At 42.7% G+C, this 20,172-nt stretch overlaps 1 protein-coding gene across 6 annotated transcripts in view; it reads right to left on the minus strand.

Moving 5' to 3' along the window:
• Positions 1 to 1,170: 1,170 nt before the first annotated feature.
• LOC147010080 (cytohesin-1-like) overlaps positions 1,171 to 20,172 on the minus strand; it is a 69,025-nt gene continuing 50,023 nt past the window's right edge. For all 6 annotated transcript variants that reach the window (XM_085863157.1, XM_085863158.1, XM_085863160.1 and 3 more), the window contains 11 exons: positions 19,506 to 19,570; positions 18,565 to 18,634; positions 17,843 to 17,961; positions 17,383 to 17,463; positions 17,091 to 17,203; positions 11,185 to 11,333; positions 8,543 to 8,654; positions 6,324 to 6,400; positions 6,153 to 6,224; positions 5,784 to 5,938; positions 1,171 to 3,856 (listed from right to left, as the gene is read on the minus strand). In XM_085863157.1, coding sequence (XP_085719283.1) covers positions 3,775 to 3,856; positions 5,784 to 5,938; positions 6,153 to 6,224; positions 6,324 to 6,400; positions 8,543 to 8,654; positions 11,185 to 11,333; positions 17,091 to 17,203; positions 17,383 to 17,463; positions 17,843 to 17,961; positions 18,565 to 18,634; positions 19,506 to 19,570 — 1,095 coding nt within the window. In that variant the 3' untranslated portion in view covers positions 1,171 to 3,774. The remainder of the gene's footprint in view (positions 3,857 to 5,783; positions 5,939 to 6,152; positions 6,225 to 6,323; positions 6,401 to 8,542; positions 8,655 to 11,184; positions 11,334 to 17,090; positions 17,204 to 17,382; positions 17,464 to 17,842; positions 17,962 to 18,564; positions 18,635 to 19,505; positions 19,571 to 20,172) is intronic.

Raw genomic sequence — 20,172 nt, forward strand, 5'->3', positions numbered from 1 at the left:
CACATGTTACATGACCATGTGATATAGCGGTCACTCTTGAGGTCAACAGAGACCAAAGGTCAACATCCGCCAATTTTCTAAAATCCTCAATTTTCACAAGATTGACAAGAGATTTGAAGAGGATTTGCATATCTCAAGTCAAGGAATTTAACCACCAACTATGTTTGAGGTCAAAATAGGCCAAAAGGTCAACATCAGCCAAAATTTCAAAAAATGTTCAAATATCAAGTCAGTCATATGAAAGTTGACAAAGACTTTCATATCAGCTCACTTAATTCAACCTTCAATTATTTTTGAGGTCAACATCGGCCAATTGTCTAAATTGTCATTTTTTTAATATGATTGACTTGAAATTTGAAGAGGATTTGTATATGACGTCACTGAATTCAACCACAAATTATTTTTGAGGTCAAAATGTCAACATAGGCCCAATTTGTAAAATTGAGAGATAGATTTAAAAAGTACATATATCATCATATCTCAAAAGTTTGTGGATGAGTTATGACAAAACTAAGTGGATTTGAGTTGGTTCGATGACAAGAGAGTTGGCTCGCACCAAGTTCTTCTCAAGACTGCGTGGGGTATGTATTCTATAAATAGCGTATGTATTCTATGTGTGGGGTATGTATTCTATGAATATGAATACCATCTGGATCCTCTTTTTCCCCCACCTATGAAACCAACTTCCACGTTCTCTTTAATCTCATTCCTCCCTCCAGATCTTCAAAACTGCTGTTTACCACAATCACAGATCGTCCCCAATTATAGTCTTCATGAAGGATACCATGAGATCTTTAACATCCACCAACTAATGTAGGCAGATGGGATTCCCGTTTAACGTCCACACATAGGACTGCAAACACAATGATGAATGACCTTGCCTGTAAAACACCAGGATAACAGTGTGTATCTGGGTCGGGATTCAAACCCAGGCAAGACAGCTTAGAGGCGAGTGTGTGTACTTCTAGGCCATCTTCTCAGCCTATCACACCACCACATAAAATATTATGAACTTGTGAAAATCCACATGATCATTAAGCACCACCCCTTGTGGGTGGTGGTCCACAGTCATACATCTCGAAGCGGAACGGTCGTCATGTCGGTTGCCAGTCCAAAATGGCAACGTTGTGCGGGATTTGTTTCGAGAAAGAGGACCACAACACAAGGTACTAAAATTAAAGTACAACTTTGCGTTGCATTGTCTTTATTCCATCATTAAGGGCAACCATTATTTCGCGCCATACATTCTCATTGACTTTCACTTTTCCAATGGAAGAACTTGCATTGTTACTCCAAAATGTATGTTTATTTGCATGCAATAACACCGTTTCCGTAATGTCTACAATTGGATTCAGACCTAGGGTCTGCCATTCATCTGAAGGCTGTTGCCGACGCAGCCATACAAGGGAAGTTTAATAGCATAAGATTTCAAACTGATGGCTGGTCATCGATTGGCCACCACGAGCAAGTTGGTTGTTTTCATAAGCATTTTTTTCGAATGGTCCAGGCAACTGAACAAGACCAAATTGTGTCGTCCTTGGATGACCAATGAGAGTGAGCAAACACTAAGCAGGCCTGAATTCCCCAATTCCATACTCCTTTGCTCTGGTTTTACAATGGGAATGGGTTTTAAGATTAGATAACCATAACACTTTTTGATTACTCATTTTGGAAAAGTTTAGGTGTGACTTCCTTATGATTTGTAACATTTTATTGCCCATTCTGTCCCCCCCTGGGGGCATTGAAGTCAACCATAATGTCGAGACTGGTGTCAGTCTACTACACGTGGTCAAACGCATACATTCTACAATTGACCAGCTGGATTAAATCCCCCCCAAAAAACTCCAAATACATTGGGACCACACTCTGCAGAGCATCAGTGTTGCCAAAGCAGTCTCGTGGGCAATTGGGCACAATCCTGGACAGGTCGCCACTCCAACACAGGATACTCAAATGGCTCAATCATCCCCAGGAAGCTGGTACTCATTTTGCCAACCTCAGAAGGATAACAGGCTGAGTCAACCCCACCTGGTATTAATTCAACAGAGAGCAAGATTTGAACTCAGAACCAGAGGATCCCAAGACACCACCAGGCATAGCTGGATTAAGCCCTCCCGAAAGCTCATGAGTGAGCCAGCTGGGATTTTTTATTGATGATCCAATATGAGAAGGTAATCCTTTTGAGCCTTCCTTATTTTAGAGAAGTTCAAATTCAAATTGTTGTTGTTGTTGATATCAAGGAGGATTACCTTCTCACTTGTGGTCCATGGTAGATAATGGGGATCAGCTAATTTTAATTTAGTTGCTCAGCTAATTCGGACAGGAAATGTTTTTTTGGCCGTTATGACGGCAATAAATCACCTGCACTTTGTCGAAAGGCACCATGAGATCTTTTACATCCACCAGCTAATGCTAGCAGACCAGAGACCCAGCTGAACGTCTCCCATGAGGGACGGCGCACTCGTCGCCCAGCCTGTGAAGCACCGATCTCATAGTTTATCGACTAGTCAAGAATAAAAGTCAGACTAGGCTCGAATGCAGGTCAAGGGCGGTAACTATGAGCCATCCCTTTGGACGATCCAAAACCTTAACTGTCAGGAGCTGCATTTGAGCCCACATCCCCCCAGATCCCAGTCTGGTGTTCTACTCCAAATGCTCATCCATTGTGGAACCCCTAATTCACAACCCACTTCCACAGGTTTTCACCATGGTGGCCAAGTGGCAAAGGCTGATGGCTATCTTGATGGATTTTTTTTTTTTTTGAGAATAAACACCGCTTCCTTGGGGAAAAAAAAATCTTGGGAAGAAGAACGAAAGGGGTTAAAGGAAGGTTCTTGAAAAACAATTGCACAATCACAAGCATAGAGTTGTCCGCATTTGAAAAGCAACAAACGTGACCAGCACAGGCAGCTTGTATAAATTGCGATGCACGTGAAGTGAGCATGGAACCTCAGGTATCAATATAACACGCTATCTGGGTATCTTCTGCTCATTTTGTCTGACTCGTATTGCTGTGTGTTACGTCGGACATTTGTTACGCATGACACCAGTGTCACACGGAATCTTCCTTTTCGGAATCGTGACATGTTCGATACCCTCGCCTCTTTCGACACCCCCGCATACCAGGTCATCCCTGCTCCCCTTCAGACCCCTTGATTAATCCAGAGCTATGAGACCCGAGGCAGATCGCCTACCTGTGGCTCTAGGTTTAGCCAATGGCTTTTTCACTTGAGACAGAAATGGCTGAGTACCCTTACAGAAGCATCCCCAAAATTCACAAGGGTAGCTTTGATCTCGAAACCGTACCAGCCGGAAAGGTGCGCGACACAATGCCTGGGCATCCTCGTCGCGAGGCCTCCTCGCTTGGATGCATGCGGAGGATATTATACATAAACAATTATACATATATACATACCGATGCCACGTGAAAGGAAAATGTAAATTCACCATATTCAAAATGGCCTCCGTGTTCATGCAACAAAACCATGCGCAAAGTTAGCACAACTTCCCTTTGTCGCAACTGGTTTGAACTATGCAAACCGATGCATTTCCTCATCAAAGTGCAAGTCTCTGACCCACTCGGCAACATCTGAGCCACGAAAGCCACACCTGAATTCTCTCCCGTTTCTTCGACCTCCTCTGCGCTTTTCCCCCCTTCATGTCACATCTCCTTAGTCATTACGAAGTGTGACCACTCGAGGGATCCAGCGGTTACAGTTTTAACACACCCAAAGTATCAAGGAAAGGTCACTTGAAACGACCTTCCTGCCTTGCTCACGCAAAGCTTTTGCTTTTGGAAATCTTCTTCTTACGTTTGGCAAGCATGTCATAGAAGGGGTCTTTGCTGATGCATGCTCTGTATTCAGAGAGATTGGGGGTGCGGGAGAGAGGAGCAAGTATTATAATGGCACAGATTAATCGAATACAGATATAGCTGATGTTGTGTTGTGACCATGATGACGTCAGAAAGAGGTTCATGTTTCCAAAGCTAAAATAAGGACTGAAATTGGAGGCCTGCAGGGCTGAAACTAGGCCAAAGAGAACGAGGTCAAAGAGGGCTGTGATCATTTTCATTTCATATGTAACTATAGAGGGCTACAATCACAGATCGCTGATGGGTCCCGATATAGACAACTTGTAATATAAGCCAATTGATAGCACTTGAAATTCTGCCTCATGACTACAAGCAATACGATTTTTTTTTCCAAAAAGCAGGACACCACAGCCACCAAGACTAAACACTTAATGCCTCCCTCTGGGAACGGTAAAGAAAAGAAAAAAAAATATGGAAAAATTAAATATTACAAAAATAAAATAATTGAAAATTGGAAAAAAGCAAATGAGGAAAATTAATTAAATTAAAATATATATATTAAAAGAAATAAATAAAATAATTAAATAATAAAAAAATCGATTGTAAATTGGAATGATAAAATAATTGGAATGATAAAATTGAAAAATTTAACAGTAAAAAGAAAAAAATGGAAAAATTTAACAGTAAAAAGAAAAATTAAATAATGGAAAAATTTAACAGTAAAAATTTAAATTAAATAATGGGGAAAAAATTTATTTTTCAAAAAGCAGGACACGCACGCACGGACACAAACACTAAACGCTTAACGCCTCCCTCCTCGAACCATAACTAATTGGTTAAAACCCAAAGGTAGAAGTGTTGCTCATATTAAGTTATCGGCATCCAAACCGAAATACAATGTTTGAAAAAGTTACTGAAATCGTTATCTTTTAAACATCTTGGGACATTGTCTAGGTTTATTATTAGGTTGAAATGATTTTGTTAGGCATCTTTGCCCTGACGGCAAATGTACAATGCAATGTTGTAGGTGTTCATTATAATGCAGAGAGTGTCCGAAGGACGTCTGCAGCACTACCAAAGCCTCACGAAGTGAGTGGCTCAGTCGAGCCGTGCTCAGATAGGAAAGAAATGGGAACAAAAGCTTAGACACCTCACACCTGTCAACACTCACAGTTGTGCTCCACAGCTGGCAAAGCCTCTTGCTGACATCATCATCATCATCATCATCATCATCATCATCATCAGCATCATCATCATCATCATGTGCCATGCCTTAAGCAGAGTGCTGTTGTTGCCGAAGCAGTTACAACTACAATCCTGATCAGCTGGCAACTCTGACCCAAGAAGTCAGGGAAGAAATTTGTAACTTGTCCAGGGTGCCGGCAAGAGCCAGCCTACTTTTCACAAACAACACCGTGGGATCTTTAACGTCCACCAACTAATGCCGCAGACGGGACGCCCAGTTTAACGTCCATCAGAGGGACGGCACACACATTGATGAATGACCTTACCTGTGACACACTGGGATGACGGTTCATAGCTGGGTCGGGATTCAAACCCAGGTGAGACAGCTCAGAGGCGAGTGTGCGTACAAACCCAGGTAAGACAGCTCAGAGGCGAGTGTGCGTACCTCTCAGCCATCATGCAATCCCCTCTTGTTAACAGAGATATTCTACTTCTGTATGCCCTCTGTGTACTTGGGAGAAAGGTTTAATCGGTTGTGATTTGCTTTGTCTCTCATATCCTCTCGTGTGGGTCTGACCCAATCTTATCTTGCTATCCTAGCTTTTTAGCCAGTGCTGTGGTGACAGGGTTCGTGTCTGGCCTGGGCTTGTTTTGGCGTGCTTCTTGAAACCAATAAGGGCACAATCCCGGTAAAGATGTATGGATGCATTTTATGGACCGGTTTCCTTGCTGACAGTCACATGTACTCAGTGAACAAATGAAGAGGAATTTTTACACATTGTACCTTATACTGTTAATCCAAGACTCTTTCTCCTCGTGCGTGGGAGCAGAGATCCGATACACCTCGTGGTTGCCCTCCACGACCTTGCCTTCTGCGTCTGTCTTGCATGCCTTGATCATTTGGCCCCTCGTGTTTGGCAGGAATAATTCAAAGCAGTTCTGTTCATCGAGGAAGTATAAGAACAAAGACAAGGTGCAGGGGAAGTAAAAAAGCCAATTTGTTTTCAGGGGCAGACATGAGGATGTCTATAGGCAGAGTATAGTTTCTGCTTGCTCTATTGTCACCCTACAGGTTATACCACTGGAGGTGTTTACGGTCTCAGCTTCTTATTTTGTCCACAACGTCAAAATGATGTGAAGGGGATTATCTTACAGGTTTCTTGGGGTCTTCAACCTCCCGAATAGACAGGTTTTCCAATGGTATAATTCCTCTGGGCTCTTTGTCCTGTAAGTGTGTAAAAAACAGAAGAAAAAGATCCAAATTGTTAGGAGAGATGAATTGGATGTCGAGTCATCTTTGTCTTTCTTAATCAGTGTTTCTCACCGTGGTATATTCAAAGTAGTAAAGACAGTTGTCTGTAAGAATGAACCATCGTCTTTTCCAGGTTTTTATCCGACCACCTGATGACAAACAGAATAGATATACAGAACTATGAGACATGAATGTTATGTTGTAGATAAACAGACTTGTACTTGATTATGATAATGTTATAGATTTATACATAAACTGGTTATCCAGATGATTTTTCGAGAAAAAAAAAAAAACTTCCCAAAAACGGGGGGATATTGTAATCGGCTCCGTCTGTCTGTCTATCTGTCTGTCCGTCCGTCACACTATCTCCTTGGGACATTGTCTATGTTTATTATTAGGTTGAAACGATTTTGTAAGGCATCTTTATTTTTTGGCTCCACTCATGGGGCGGGGTACAAAGGTCAGATGCCGAAAAATGCAATTACGAGCAAATTTTAAAACTTTTTAAAATTGAAGTTTTGTAAATTAAATCAACATTGGGGGATGCATTACATATGTAACGATTTTTGGAGGTTTGACCCCCAGGTCATGTCCCAGGGAGTGGGGACTTCGGGTCACAAGGGTTAAAATGACGGGAAAAACTTTTTAACTCTAAATTTGATATTGGCGAGTTTGATAACTCAAAATTTGATATTGGTGAATTTATTAACTCTAAATTTGATGTTGGTGAATTTGACAACTCATAATTGGTTATTGGTGAATTTGATAACTCAAAAATGGTTATTGGTGAATTTGATAACATTAAATTTGATATTGGTGAATTTGATAACTCAAAAATGGTTATTGGTGAATTTAGAAATCTAAATTTGATATTGGTGAATTTATTAACTCTAAATTTGATATTGGTGAATTTGAGAACTCTAAATTGGGTATTGGTGAATTTGGAACTCTAAATTTGATATTGGTGAATTTGATAACTCTAAATTGGGTATTGGTGAATTTGGAAATCTAAATTTGATATTGGTGAATTTGATAACTCCAAATTGGGTATTGGTGAATTTGGAAATCTAAATTTGATATTGGTGAATTTGATAACTCTAAATTTGATATTGGTGAATTTGGAAATCTAAATTTGATATTGGTGAATTTATTAACTCTAAATTTGATATTGGTGAATTTGAGAACTCTAAATTGGGTATTGGTGAATTTGGAACTCTAAATTTGATATTGGTGAATTTGATAACTCTAAATTGGGTATTGGTGAATTTGGAAATCTAAATTTGATATTGGTGAATTTGATAACTCCAAATTGGGTATTGGTGAATTTGGAAATCTAAATTTGATATTGGTGAATTTGATAACTCCAAATTGGGTATTGGTGAATTTGGAAATCTAAATTTGATATTGGTGAATTTATTAACTCTAAATTGGGTATTGGTGAATTTGGAAATCTAAATTTGATATTGGTGAATTTATTAACTCTAAATTTGATGAAAGTTATTCCTGATGGAACTTCATGCAATCTTTCAACTTTGCTTTAGGTGAGACATGTGGGGATTTGCAATGGCATGCCACTTACCTCACTCTCTTATAATAGATGAACACATTGGTATCGGATTATAGATACTCTGTTATGGCTAAACATATTTGTATTGGATTAGGATATTATATTATATTATGGAAGAACAGATTTGTTGTCGATATCTGATCATGATTATGTCTGATGCCATTGCTGCCTCAATATATGTGGACGGATGGATAGATGGGGGAATGATGTGGTATACAGAGAGGGAGAAGGGGTATGGGAGGAATGTAAAAATTCTGCCATTTTAGTATAGATAAATACATTGCCCCGAACAAGCCAAAGACCGATAAAACCAAAACATCTTACAAAACTTTTCTTGTCTTAAGGAAGGCCATGGTGTAAGAAACATTGAGAGCTGTGAACTGAAAGGTACACTAAATCATGCATCCAATGTCACAAGGAATTTTTTTTCCCGAACAAAATTTAAATCCTTAATGCCTTATACCTCCTTCATATTTATTTCATCCAGTAGATAGAAACTGTACGATACAACTTCCACATAACTGTGGACAAGACAGCCAGCACACCATCCATGCCATCACCGAGCCCACAGGAAGTTAAAAGGCAAGCGCACTGACACCGAGAAATCCTGCCCTTGACTTAAATGTAACCATGACTAAAAATGATTCTTTCCTGTTAGGCAATAGAGTGAAAACACCTCTTGATTCAACATGAGAGATACTAAAACCACATTGCATCATCTCACCGAGCTTGAGTAGCCAGCCTTCTCGATCCGGATTGAAGAAGGTCAAGGTGAGATCATTTCCGTCATCTTCTGGGATCTTAAATGGTTCGTTCTTGATGCTTTCATACAAGTTCTGTAGAAAATGTTTATGAACAGGTGAATTAGGTTCAGAGAATATTCTACAAAGGCACGATGAGTTGTCATTACGTGCTTATAATATAGAGTCAAGGCTCGTGTAAGAACAAGTACACTGAATGGATCAGAATGTAGCAGGCCAAAAGGAACAGAGATAGAGAGAGATAGAGAAAGAGAGAGGAGTGGGGAGTGGGGAGGGACACTAACAGTGGAGTTGAATGACAAGACAGAGGGAGGCTTGCACAAACAATGGGTGTGGGGAGGATTGTGGGTCAGGAAAGGATGCATGGGGTGGCCAAGTTGGATACAGAAGAGAACTCTCAGGAGGGAGAACTGGAAATTTGGAAGGAGGGATTGGGGTGGGATTGACAAGGGTAGAAAAGATCATGGTGTCAGATTTGGGATGATCTGAGATGGTGGTGAACAGCTGTCCTGAAGACCTGGAGGGAAGAATGATATTGAAGAGGATGTAGAAGTTCGTTCCACAGACAAGAAAAGAGAGGAACAAATGAGTGTAGGGGAGCAGTGATCCTGGATTTAGGTAGTTTCGTAATTTCACCAGTACGGGTTAATGGTGCACCGTGTGTGCCCTGCAGAAAGGTGAGGGTGGAAAGGATGGAAAGAGCAGAGGGAGCAAGACCAGAAAGGAGGTGGTAGAAAGCAGAGAGACCATCCAGGTTCGAAACCAGGCTCTGTCAAACGTTCGGAAACGGCAGCAAGTGAATTGGCAGACGTGCCATCGGATTCAAGAGCTCAAGCCAAGGGCAGAAAGGTAACATTTTTGTGGAAGCGTTTTGATTTTACATCCAGCTTAAGAGTGGGAATTAAAATTGCACTGAATTAAATATAAACAGAATTTGCTGGATATCAGTTTCACATATTCTGAATAGAGTGCAAATATCCATCATGTCAAATCCAACGTCACTGGTGCCGCCGGATACCAATAAAGGAAGAGACGAAGTTCAGCCTGAAAAGTTGTTGGACTCTCAAACACTTGTTACACAAATCTCTTTTCTACATATGATCAGACAAAGGTTACCGTGCAACTCGAGTTTCAGTTTAGACACTGATGTAATCATGGGAATGATCTTCTTTTTCTTCCTTAATGGTCGCCCAGAAGGAACGGTTCTGACAGGTCTTTCGAGAACTATCTGGCCAGGCCTGACATTTTACCATTGCATGAATCGATACAATTTATTATAAAGTGCAATTACGCGACTAAACTTTGTGAAACACCATGTCTCTCCGAAAGGAACATCTGGAACCACCCCCCCCCCCCGCTCCCCAAACATCTACTTTCTCAACAATCCCCTTGAAAAAGTCCTTTCATTCAAACTTTTGGGTCTCATTATCTGCCACGATCTTTCCTGGGAAAGCCACATCTCCAACCTGGCCTCCAAAGCCAGTCGTCGACTGGGCATCCTCCGTCGTGCAAAATCCTTCCTTGGCACACCTGAGCTTCAAACCATTGACAAAGCTTTCATCTGCAGTATGATGGAGTACTGCTCCCTCCTCTTGGGTGGTGCTCCTGCCTCAAACCTAGCTTGACTTCATGCTGTGGAAACCAAGGCTTTAAGGATCATTGGTATCTCCTGCAATGAAGATGAGTCTTTGGGTCTCTCACTCTCTCATTGGAGGCAGGTCGGTGGTCTTTCTGTCTTCTACCATCTCCTCTCCAGCTTTGCCCCCTTACTCTGTCTGTGATTTGTTTCCCCTATATTTCCTCAGAGTCTGCCAAAATCCCCTTTCTGGCAAAACTACCAAAATCAAGAATCACTGTTCACCTTCACCCTTTCATTCCTCTTTTTTTTTTCCTGCCTCTGGAGCAAACTCCCACACTCTCTTCAATCCCACTCCTCCCTCCAAGTCTTCAAAACAGCTGTTCACCAGCATCTCATATCTTCCCCCATCCAAAATCTTGATCTTTTCTACACCCGTTAATCCATCCCAAACCCACCCTCTTCAAATTCCCTGTTTTCCTTCCTGAAATTCCCTGAAGTGTCCATCTTGTTGACCCCATGTACCCCACCTCTCCCTTCCACAGATCTCCTGCTTTGTTATATGTTTCTGTGCATTAGCTCTCACACAAGCCTCAACCTGGTATACCAAAAAAATAAAAATAAAAAAAAGACACCGTGATATTTCTAACGTCCACTAATGACCAGTGATGTCAGACTGGTCTTCTGGCTTCATGTCCTCCAGTTCAACGTCCCTTAGATGGACGGAGCACGCATTAATGCATCGTCCTGTATGCAAAATACCAGGGTGATGGTAGTTTAAACCTTGGTCGATGTTAAAAGCCATGCTCGATGGCTCAAAAGTGAGTGAGCATACCTCAAATGATCTTTTGATGGCCGTTTCTGGCTCATAAAGAAACAACAAAAAAGTTTCAGATTTGTCTTGAACTTTAGAACGATTTAATTCTCATCAAAGTAATTTTAAATCCAACCACAGCCATTATTTCCTCCAGGGATGAACCAGGAGGTGAGTTGTCTATGAAATCACTAGCGACGGTTGTCCGCACGCACCCGAAGCAGCGCCTCTGGTAGATCACCGCCATTGTTGATCCCACGGTTCATGGATATGAAGTTCTCCACACTCGGACGATCTCGTACATTCGGGTTGTGCAAACTGGTGTTCAGCATGATGATGGCAAACGATAACACGTAACACGTGTCTGCACACATCATGTCCACACAGTATAGGAAATCTCATGCGTGAGGCTTTTATAGAATTCTATTTCACCGACAACACCATTATAACAAGATGAGTATCCCAAAATGCTCTTAGAGCTATTACACTACAGCTTTCAGCAGGCAGGCAAGGCAACCAGGCAGGCAAGGCAACTTCCATGTTGGCTTTCATACCAGCATGGGACAGTGTACAGTATTTCCAAAATTGCAAGAAAATACCTTTTGGGTAAATTGTTGACTTGAACACCTTATGTCATCGGTGGTAACATGAATGTCCATGAATATTGAGTCTCCAAGGGGAGATCATATCAAATGGAAATTGCATGATGTCGTGGTAATGGTTTGGCCCTTTCTCACCACCCATAAACTGTGTTTCATTGCACTAAAGAGACTGTCGTCAGCTTAGTGGGCCGGAGAAAAGAGATTGCGTTTGAATTATTAAACGGCTGTTTTGAAGAACATTTTTAAAAAGGAGTGGACAGATAGAGTCCAGATCAGGACGTAATTCTACTGAAGGCCCAATGGCAGAGCAAGAGCAGTTCTGGACGTTCCCGTCTGAACTATTGGCTCGCAACGTTGGGAATGCCGGCTCATATCCCAAGTCCTTGTGATTCGTGTTAAAGTACTTTGTTCTGTACGTGATTCTGAGAGCGCATGTTTGTGCTAACTCTAACCCCTGTGGGTTTTCAGAGTTGTGAGGATAAAATATTTAAAAAAAACCGACAGTTCTCAGGTCTTTCTGACTAATGCAAACTGAACGTACAGGGTGTTTCACCGGTCTTGAAATCAAGTGAAGACCCGAGTATGTATAATAACAAGTTGGATTACCCGATCAAGACTGGGTTATTTAGACTTTACTAAAACATCAAGAGGATGGTTGTTTAAAGCTGTAGCAAAATAATTAACTCGGGAGTGCACCACTGCGATGACGGGCCAAATGGCCTTCTCACGTCCTTGTTTGAATTCATACAGGGGCGTCTCGCAGAGACCTTGGATCCTTCGTGCTGTATATCACTTTCCATTCTACATTCGGAATATAAATATTTAAATGCAGGTGGTTTCATTCCCCACCTAGAATCACCTTTAAAGGTCCCATGACACTCAAAAGTACTGAAATTGCATATATATATATATATATATATATATATATATATATATATATATATACATACACACACATCCTATCGGAGTTTTTCATCGTTATTTCTGATCTGACTGTTTTTTCACAATACTCGTTCTGTAAAATGTAAAATTAAAAAAACAAACCTCTAAGGGAACGCCCCTAAAAATTCTGCCGAAATCTACTGAACGACGCGTAACCCACATGACGTCATCTCCAGAACAACAAAGGCTGCACGTAAATTACTCGGGTTGGTGGTCTACGTGATTGTATTGGCTTCCTGTGTATTTCCACATTCGATTGGTCGACTCAAACGCTTTGTTCATTTCTGCTTTAAAAAAAAAAATCAAACGTTTGGTTTTGAATAATGGATGGCATGGACATTGATTTGTCTGGTAGTGACAGTGAGTGTGAGAGAAATGAAGGATTTTGGTCTGAATCAGATGGAGAATTGTCGGATAACGTATTCGCGGGAGGTGAAGTTCAGGCAGCTGGAAATGGAATACGGCCTTAGCAGTTTGAGCCCGAAGCAGGACAAGCGGAGGAAACTGGCAATGAAATTCCCGGAGTTCATGATGATCGGGAGGACATCGAAGGAAGACTTGGCAATAACAACTGGTGAGACTAAATCCTATTCGTAATTCAATAATTAGTGAGGGCAATCTCAGTTCTTTCCACAAAGCTCGGAACAAGTGTGTATCTACCCTCAGGAGAGCCAGAAAACAACATCTTTCTCATCTCAAGTCTGAACTCTCAAAGCTCTCTCCCTCCTCAAAATCCTGGTGGCGTTTAATCAAATCTGTTTCTGGTGTTTGTTCCGCCTCCATCCCCTCCCTTACCTCAAATGGCCGCACTGCTGATTCCACACGTGATAAAGCTGAATGTCTAAACTCGGTGTTTGCAGCTAAATCTTGTGTCCCAAACCCATCACTATCTCTACCCACTTTACCCAGTCGCACCCAACTGTCCCTGGACTCTGTATCCTTTTCTCCTGACAAGGTGGAGAGCTTGCTTTCAAACCTCGAGTCAGATTCTGCAACCGGTCCAGACGGCATCAGCCCACGTGTCCTCAAAGCCTGCTCTTCTGCTCTTGCTCACCCTCTCTCTGTTCTATTCACCCTCTCATTTTCCCAAGGTCATCTGCCATCTGCTTGGAAATCTGCTAACATCACTGCCCTGCATAAAAAGGTGCAAAAACAGATCCCTGTAACTACAGACCAATCAGCCTTCTCCCAATCATCAGCAAGGTTATGGAATCCATCATTGCTTCAGACATGAAATCCTTCCTCTTCTCCAATGGCTTGATTTCCAATCATCAATTTGGTTTCAGACCAGGTCACTCTACCCTGGATATGCTGCTACTGCTCTCCCATCAATGGATGGAGGTCCTCAATGCCAGACAGGAAATCCGAGCCGTATCCCTGGACATATCACGTGCTTTTGACACAGTCTGGCACCCTGCCCTACTCACCAAACTCTCTTCCCATGGTATTCAAGGCCATCTCCACTCATGGCTCGCAGACTTCCTCTCCTGTCGCAGTCAACGTGTGGCCCTAAATGGAGTTCTTTCATCCCCTCTTCCTGTGCAGGCTGGAGTTCCTCAAGGTAGCGTTCTGGGCCCTGTTCTTTTTCTGGTTTTCATCAATGATCTCTCGGACTCTCTGGAAAATCCTCTATTTCTCTTTGCCGATGACTCCACCCTCTGCCGTACCATCTGTCATCCCTCAGACCGGCAAGCAGCAGCTTCTTCGCTCACTGCAGATCTGGATAAAATCACAAACTGGTCCAACACGTGGAACATGTCTTTCAATCCACACAAATCTCACACTCTCACTATGTCTCTTCGAAAGGACCGTTTACAAAACCCCCCATCCACTTTCTCAACAATCCTCTGGAAGAAGTCTTTTCTTTCAAGCTTCTGGGTCTCACTATCTGCCATGACCTTTCCTGGGAAAGTCACATTTCCAACCTTGCCTCAAAAGCCAGTCGCCGACTGGGAATCCTCCGTCGTGCTAAGTCCTTCCTCGGCCCTCTTGAGCTCCTGACTACTTACAAAGCTTTTGTCCGTAGCCTGATGGAGTACTGCTCTCCCCTCTGGGCTGGTGCTCCTGCCTCCCACCTTTCTCGACTTCACGCTGTCGAAACCAGGGCTTTTAAGATCATTGGCATCTCCCGCAATGAAGCTGAGTCTTTGGGCCTCTCACTCAATCACCGCAGGTTGGTCGGTGGTCTTTCTGTCTTCTACCGACTCCTCTCCAGCCTTGCCCCCTGCTCTCTCTGCGATTTGTCCCAACCACATTTCCACAGGGCGCTCAAGGTCCGCCAACAACCCCCTTCTGGTAAAACTACCAAAATCACGAATCACTGCTCATCTTCACTCTTTCATTCCTCTTTTTTCCCGCCTTTGGAATAAACTTCCTCACTCTATTCTTTCCCATTCTTCCCTCCAGGCTTTCAAAACAGCTGTTCACCACCACCTCTTATCTTCCCCCATCCAAATCCTCGATCTTTTCTACCCCCGATAATCCACCCAAGCCCACTTCCTTCAATTCTCCTGCTTTCCTTCCTGAAAGTCCCTGTAATGTCCATCTTCTCCTCGCCATGTTCCCCGTCCCATCCCCATCCCTCTCCCTTCCACAATTCACCTGTGTCTGTTCCCCAATGTTTTGTCCCTTCCACTCCCACCCCTCTTGTCTCATGCCTCCTTGCTGTGAGTTGTGTGTTAGCTCTCATACGAGCCTCGACCAAGGTATACAAAAAAAAAAAAAAAAAAAAAAAAAAAAAAAAAGTAAATTCGACTTGCATACTGCTCGATATCAGAAATATTTTAGTGAGGTGACATGAACAGCGCAGCGGACATGTTGCTCCGCGGTGAATTAATCACAAGCAAGGCCAGCCCATGTCATCGGCCGTAGCTCTCCGCGCATAAAACGAAGCAATCTCGCTGTCTGGATACGATGAAAACTTGTGTGCAGAACACACCTTGCGACACAATTGTCTCGAGTAGTCCGATAAATCTGACGTTCTGTTGCATTTTCATTTATTTTATTCCTACTATCGTCATGTAGCACCAGTAGAAAACAATGAAGAAAAGAGAATATTAAAAGAAAGCTACAGCATGTCAGATTTATCGGAATAGTCGGACGGACGACGGATTTATCGGACTAGTCTCGACTCTATAGTTGACAAGTAACTTGTATTAACATGCACACAATGTATAAGTCAATACGTCAGAGTCCTGAGGCTATGAGGCCGTGTAATAGGACAGATAAATTTGTCTTTCATAGTTGTGCCAACATATTTTTCCCTGTTCATTTATTACAGCATTTTGGCTAAATGTTAATGAATAGCAAGCCAATGGAAGCAGTACCTTCACTTCAGAATAAACCCATGTATGTCGAGTGCAGCCATACCTGGCTTGCAAGTATGTAGAATCGTACCTATCCCACCAGGCTGGTTTCAACGAACAATTCAATAAGCTGCAAAATGTAGGTCCAGGTTTTTCACATTGTTTGATTTTAAAATTACCTCCTTGCGCCTTGAAATGATGCAATATTAATCTTTAGTATTTTACTTGTATGTCCCTGTAAGTTTATTTTTTAATGGAAAGTTTCAACAGTCACATTTTATATTTTGTGGACATGTTATAGCCCTTTATTGTGCATACATCTATTGGATTTGTACACGACTACGACAAGGGAGTAAAGGGATAAATAATTGCCTCGTGATCGTTGTGCACACACTGCTCAGAAGCAGAATTTCTTGTCTCTGTGTGTGAGGAAACTTCCGCGAAACAATCACAGGAATGAAGACGATCAGTGAGATAGCAAACAAATGTGCACAATGCATTTGTACGTACTTTATACGGCGCGACGTCTAATCAATCCACTCTGAGCGAGTCGCGTTCTGGAGATGACGTCAACGGTCACGTGACCTGCGGTTCGCTCAACTCCACTTTTTTGAGGGGCGGGCCATAGCAAGTTGTGAAAACCACTACAAATGTTCGAAATATTGGTCTAATTATCCCATTGTTGATTTTTAAAAAGAAACATGGGTGATTTCTTCACTCGGAAGGTCAAGTTAATATATAAATAACCAGAAACTTTTGAGTATCATGGGACCTTTACGTGAAGGGGCAAGCCAAACCCCTCTCTCCGCTGAAGGTGACACCCGACTTACAACGGTCGATTTGCCAAAACGCCGTTATTTCATGATTTCACTTCAGTTTGATAAATAATTTAAAGTTTTTATTGTGATGTTGACCTTCTGCGTGCGGATAGTCATGTTGTACATCAAATGTCGGGGCAATTGGCCGAGGGGTATTGAATTCTATAAAAAAAAAATCAAAGAAAAGTCTTCACACACACACACACACACACACACACACACACACACACACACACACACACACACACACACACACACACACACACACACACACACACACACACACACACACACACACACACACACACACACACACCTCACTCTTATCTATACAGATAATTTTGATAACATTTACAAGGCTACATTACACTTTTACCATGAACCTTAAAATGAAAATAATGTAAGGAGTTCTCGTTTTCCTTTATCTTTCAACTTGCGGTTCCACGTCCGATACCTGATAACTGGAAGACACCATTATTGCATTGGCAATAGCGTCCTGCAAATGCTTCCATCATTCGGTCAATCTTTTGAGCCTCCCCGGGTAGTCGGAAACTCCAAAGAAACTGTCTGGAGAAACAGTTAATGAATAAATAAATGATTGCCGCCCATCATCAACTCGACAAACTCAAGCCAACATACCGTCGGACGCGTGATTAGTACCCGGTAGCTCATCGATTTGGTAGTTTTGCGACATGATTATCAGTTGCCAGAGTAATAATACATAGTACAGCGTTTACCGCATTTACCTTAGGGCCTGCACAAGGTTAAGGCCTGTGAACTCGTGTAGGTCCACAAAAGCCTGGAGGACTTGTAGGTTGAACGTGTCTCTGGTTGTGGCAAGGGCAAGGAGATAGATGGTACACCTGATGTCAATGATCATAGGATAATTGCTGTCAAACAGTCATTGCATATGTACCATACGCCGAGTTACAGCTGGAAGATTCTGGGGTTTGCAAATGAGATTCTGCAGTTTACTGACGTTGGAATCGGGCTAGGCCTGAGGCCCCACGTCTGGTCTCCGTGGATCATGTGTGACCCTGAGGAGAGCTCAGGTGACGGCCAGCAGGGGAAGCAATATCGGTGAATACGATGTTTTTGAGAGAAGGCATTAAGCAGTCAGTCTCATTTACACTCTAACGCGTAGTTTGGCCTTGGATAGGCTCTGATATCTAAACCGGAGCTTTCCAGGCAAGGCATCCCTCTCACCTCTCACCAAGGTACTCCCCGATGGCAGTCTTGTTGAGACCTTCTCCTTTGTACAAGAACTGAGCCACATCCTCAGGTCGATGGCACACGAGGCCGCTACTCGTCAAGAATGCGATTCCCTGCAAATGGGAAAACTCATTTGATCACCGTGTCGACACTTTCCGGTAAAATATTATGTGTAGAGAGAACTCGCACATATATGTATGTATATATATATATATATATATATATATATATATATATATATATATATATATATATATATATGTAAAAAAAGAGAAGCCTTCAGGAGAAGTCTGGTGTTGGCTTCGTGGCTTGGGTGGCTGGCTTGGGATCTTAGAGTCCTGAGTTTGAGCCCTGTTGGCTGCTGAATTAACACCAGGTGGGATTGACTCAGCTTGTCATCCTTCTGAGGTCGGCGAACTGAGTGCCAGTGTAGTGGTGGAGGGGCACAGCATCATCGGCATAGTCGTGTCCCAACAAAATGAGAGCAACCTCGCAGCCAAGCTACCATGCACAAGAAGAAGAAGAAGAAGAAAGAGCCTAGATGGGTTGTCACTCCAACCCAGGACACTAAAATCACTCGTTCTTCCCAATGAGCCATTCGAGTATCCTGGTACTCATTTTTTGGACCTTGGCAGGATGACAAGACGAGTCAACCCACCTGGTGTTGTTTTTAATGGCATGACAGGAGCTCAAGCAAGACATTAACCCATATATACCTTGCGAGGGTCCATGTTGAACTTCTTGCGGCCAGATGACATGTCCTTGGTCCGCTGTAGGCTCTTCGAGCTGCCGACAGTGGGACGAGGACCATGTAGAAAACAGGATTAAACAGAAAAAAATGAGAAGTCATAAAAAGACATTGCAAGCTTTCATTTGTAAAATTGACTGAGTCACAAGACGAGGCAAAGGAAGGTTAAATAGTTGTTTTTGGGGGGTTTAAAAAAAAAATCGTTGCTCAATCCAAGTTACTGCTGTAAAGTTCCTCGTGAAGACCATTTGGTGTAATGGTTTGAGCATCTGCTCCAAGTCTGTGTGGTTTGAGGTTCAAACCCTGTCCGAATCGAACCAAAGACTTTATAAATGGTACTTGCAGCTCCCTTGCGTGACGTTGAGCATTTAAAAGGTTAAGAGCAGGGACAATCCCCGTAGGTTGGTATCCATGGGGATGAGGAAATGCCCCAATGAGCGAGAAAGGTGGAGCCATGGTTGTGACGTTGCTGGTACCCAGAGTGCCTGGGGAAGTGATGAACCTTCTCTCAAGCTCAGTGGCTGTGTTTGTCTCATCTGACAGTCCTGTGTTGTGTCTTGTGTATGTAGTTGGTTGTTGTCTCCATATGCAGGTTTCAGGAGGTGGAATGGAGCCCTCCCATGTCTCAAAGTATCGTGTGTGTGTGTGTGTGTGTGTGTGTGTGTGTGTCAGCTCCACTATGATCTTGAGATACTGTCAGAAAAAAATGACAATTTTTGCATTCGTGATTAATCCTGCATTTTCATGGCCAAACAAGGGAGGGAGCAGGAGGTTTGCAGTCACTCCAAGCATTGCTCATTACTCATAATGTCTACTCAAACCCGATGCGTCATTTGGTGGCGCATTCAGCGACTCTGTCGAGACCCTGTGCCCTTAATGCAATAATGGTGTCGTTTAATGTGTGCGCACCTCTCCTCTGATGAGGCAAGGGTCTCCATCTCGCTGAGCACACCCGCTATTTCATTCTGCAAACGCTGTGGGAGGGAAGAGAATGGCCGACAGAGAATGTGAGAATAGGAATCGAAGAAGAGCTTCCAAGGGATCAGTCGCGGCGGAGAAAGAATGATTTTTAAAACAGGAGTCAGAGTAAAGAAACATGGTGGCGAAGGAATGAAGATGTGATGAATGGGGGTGAAACTGAGCAATGAGGATGAAAGAGGATGAGAATAAGGGTGAAAATGGAAAGGATGTTCCAAGTAGAGGGAAGGAGCTAGGATTTGGGGGTTGGGGGTCCAAATTCTAGCATTTTGTGAGTGTAATACCTCCATGGACTCTCAGCAAAATGGAATAAAATTTGAATACATCATGTGCAAGGGAAACGATTGAGTCAAGGATTGGTGACATCTCAAAGAGAGAAGAGATGAGCCTTAGAGGATTGATGGGATGAACCGTTCAGATCCGTGGAGCGGTTCAAAGAGAAACACCGACAGGTAGGCAAGGCAGGTATGGGTGGATACAGAACACGCGTGGAGATGGAGACAGACGCATGTTTACGATGGCGTCCGTCGTAAACACGATTATGGCGACGATATCAATGTGGACTATGCTTGGCAGGAAAACACATCGAATAGTCATC

Source organism: Eptatretus burgeri, chromosome 17 (assembly GCF_056783735.1).
Source record: "Eptatretus burgeri isolate ZD-2024b chromosome 17, Ebu_testis_v1, whole genome shotgun sequence".
Lineage (NCBI taxonomy): Eukaryota > Metazoa > Chordata > Myxini > Myxiniformes > Myxinidae > Eptatretus > Eptatretus burgeri.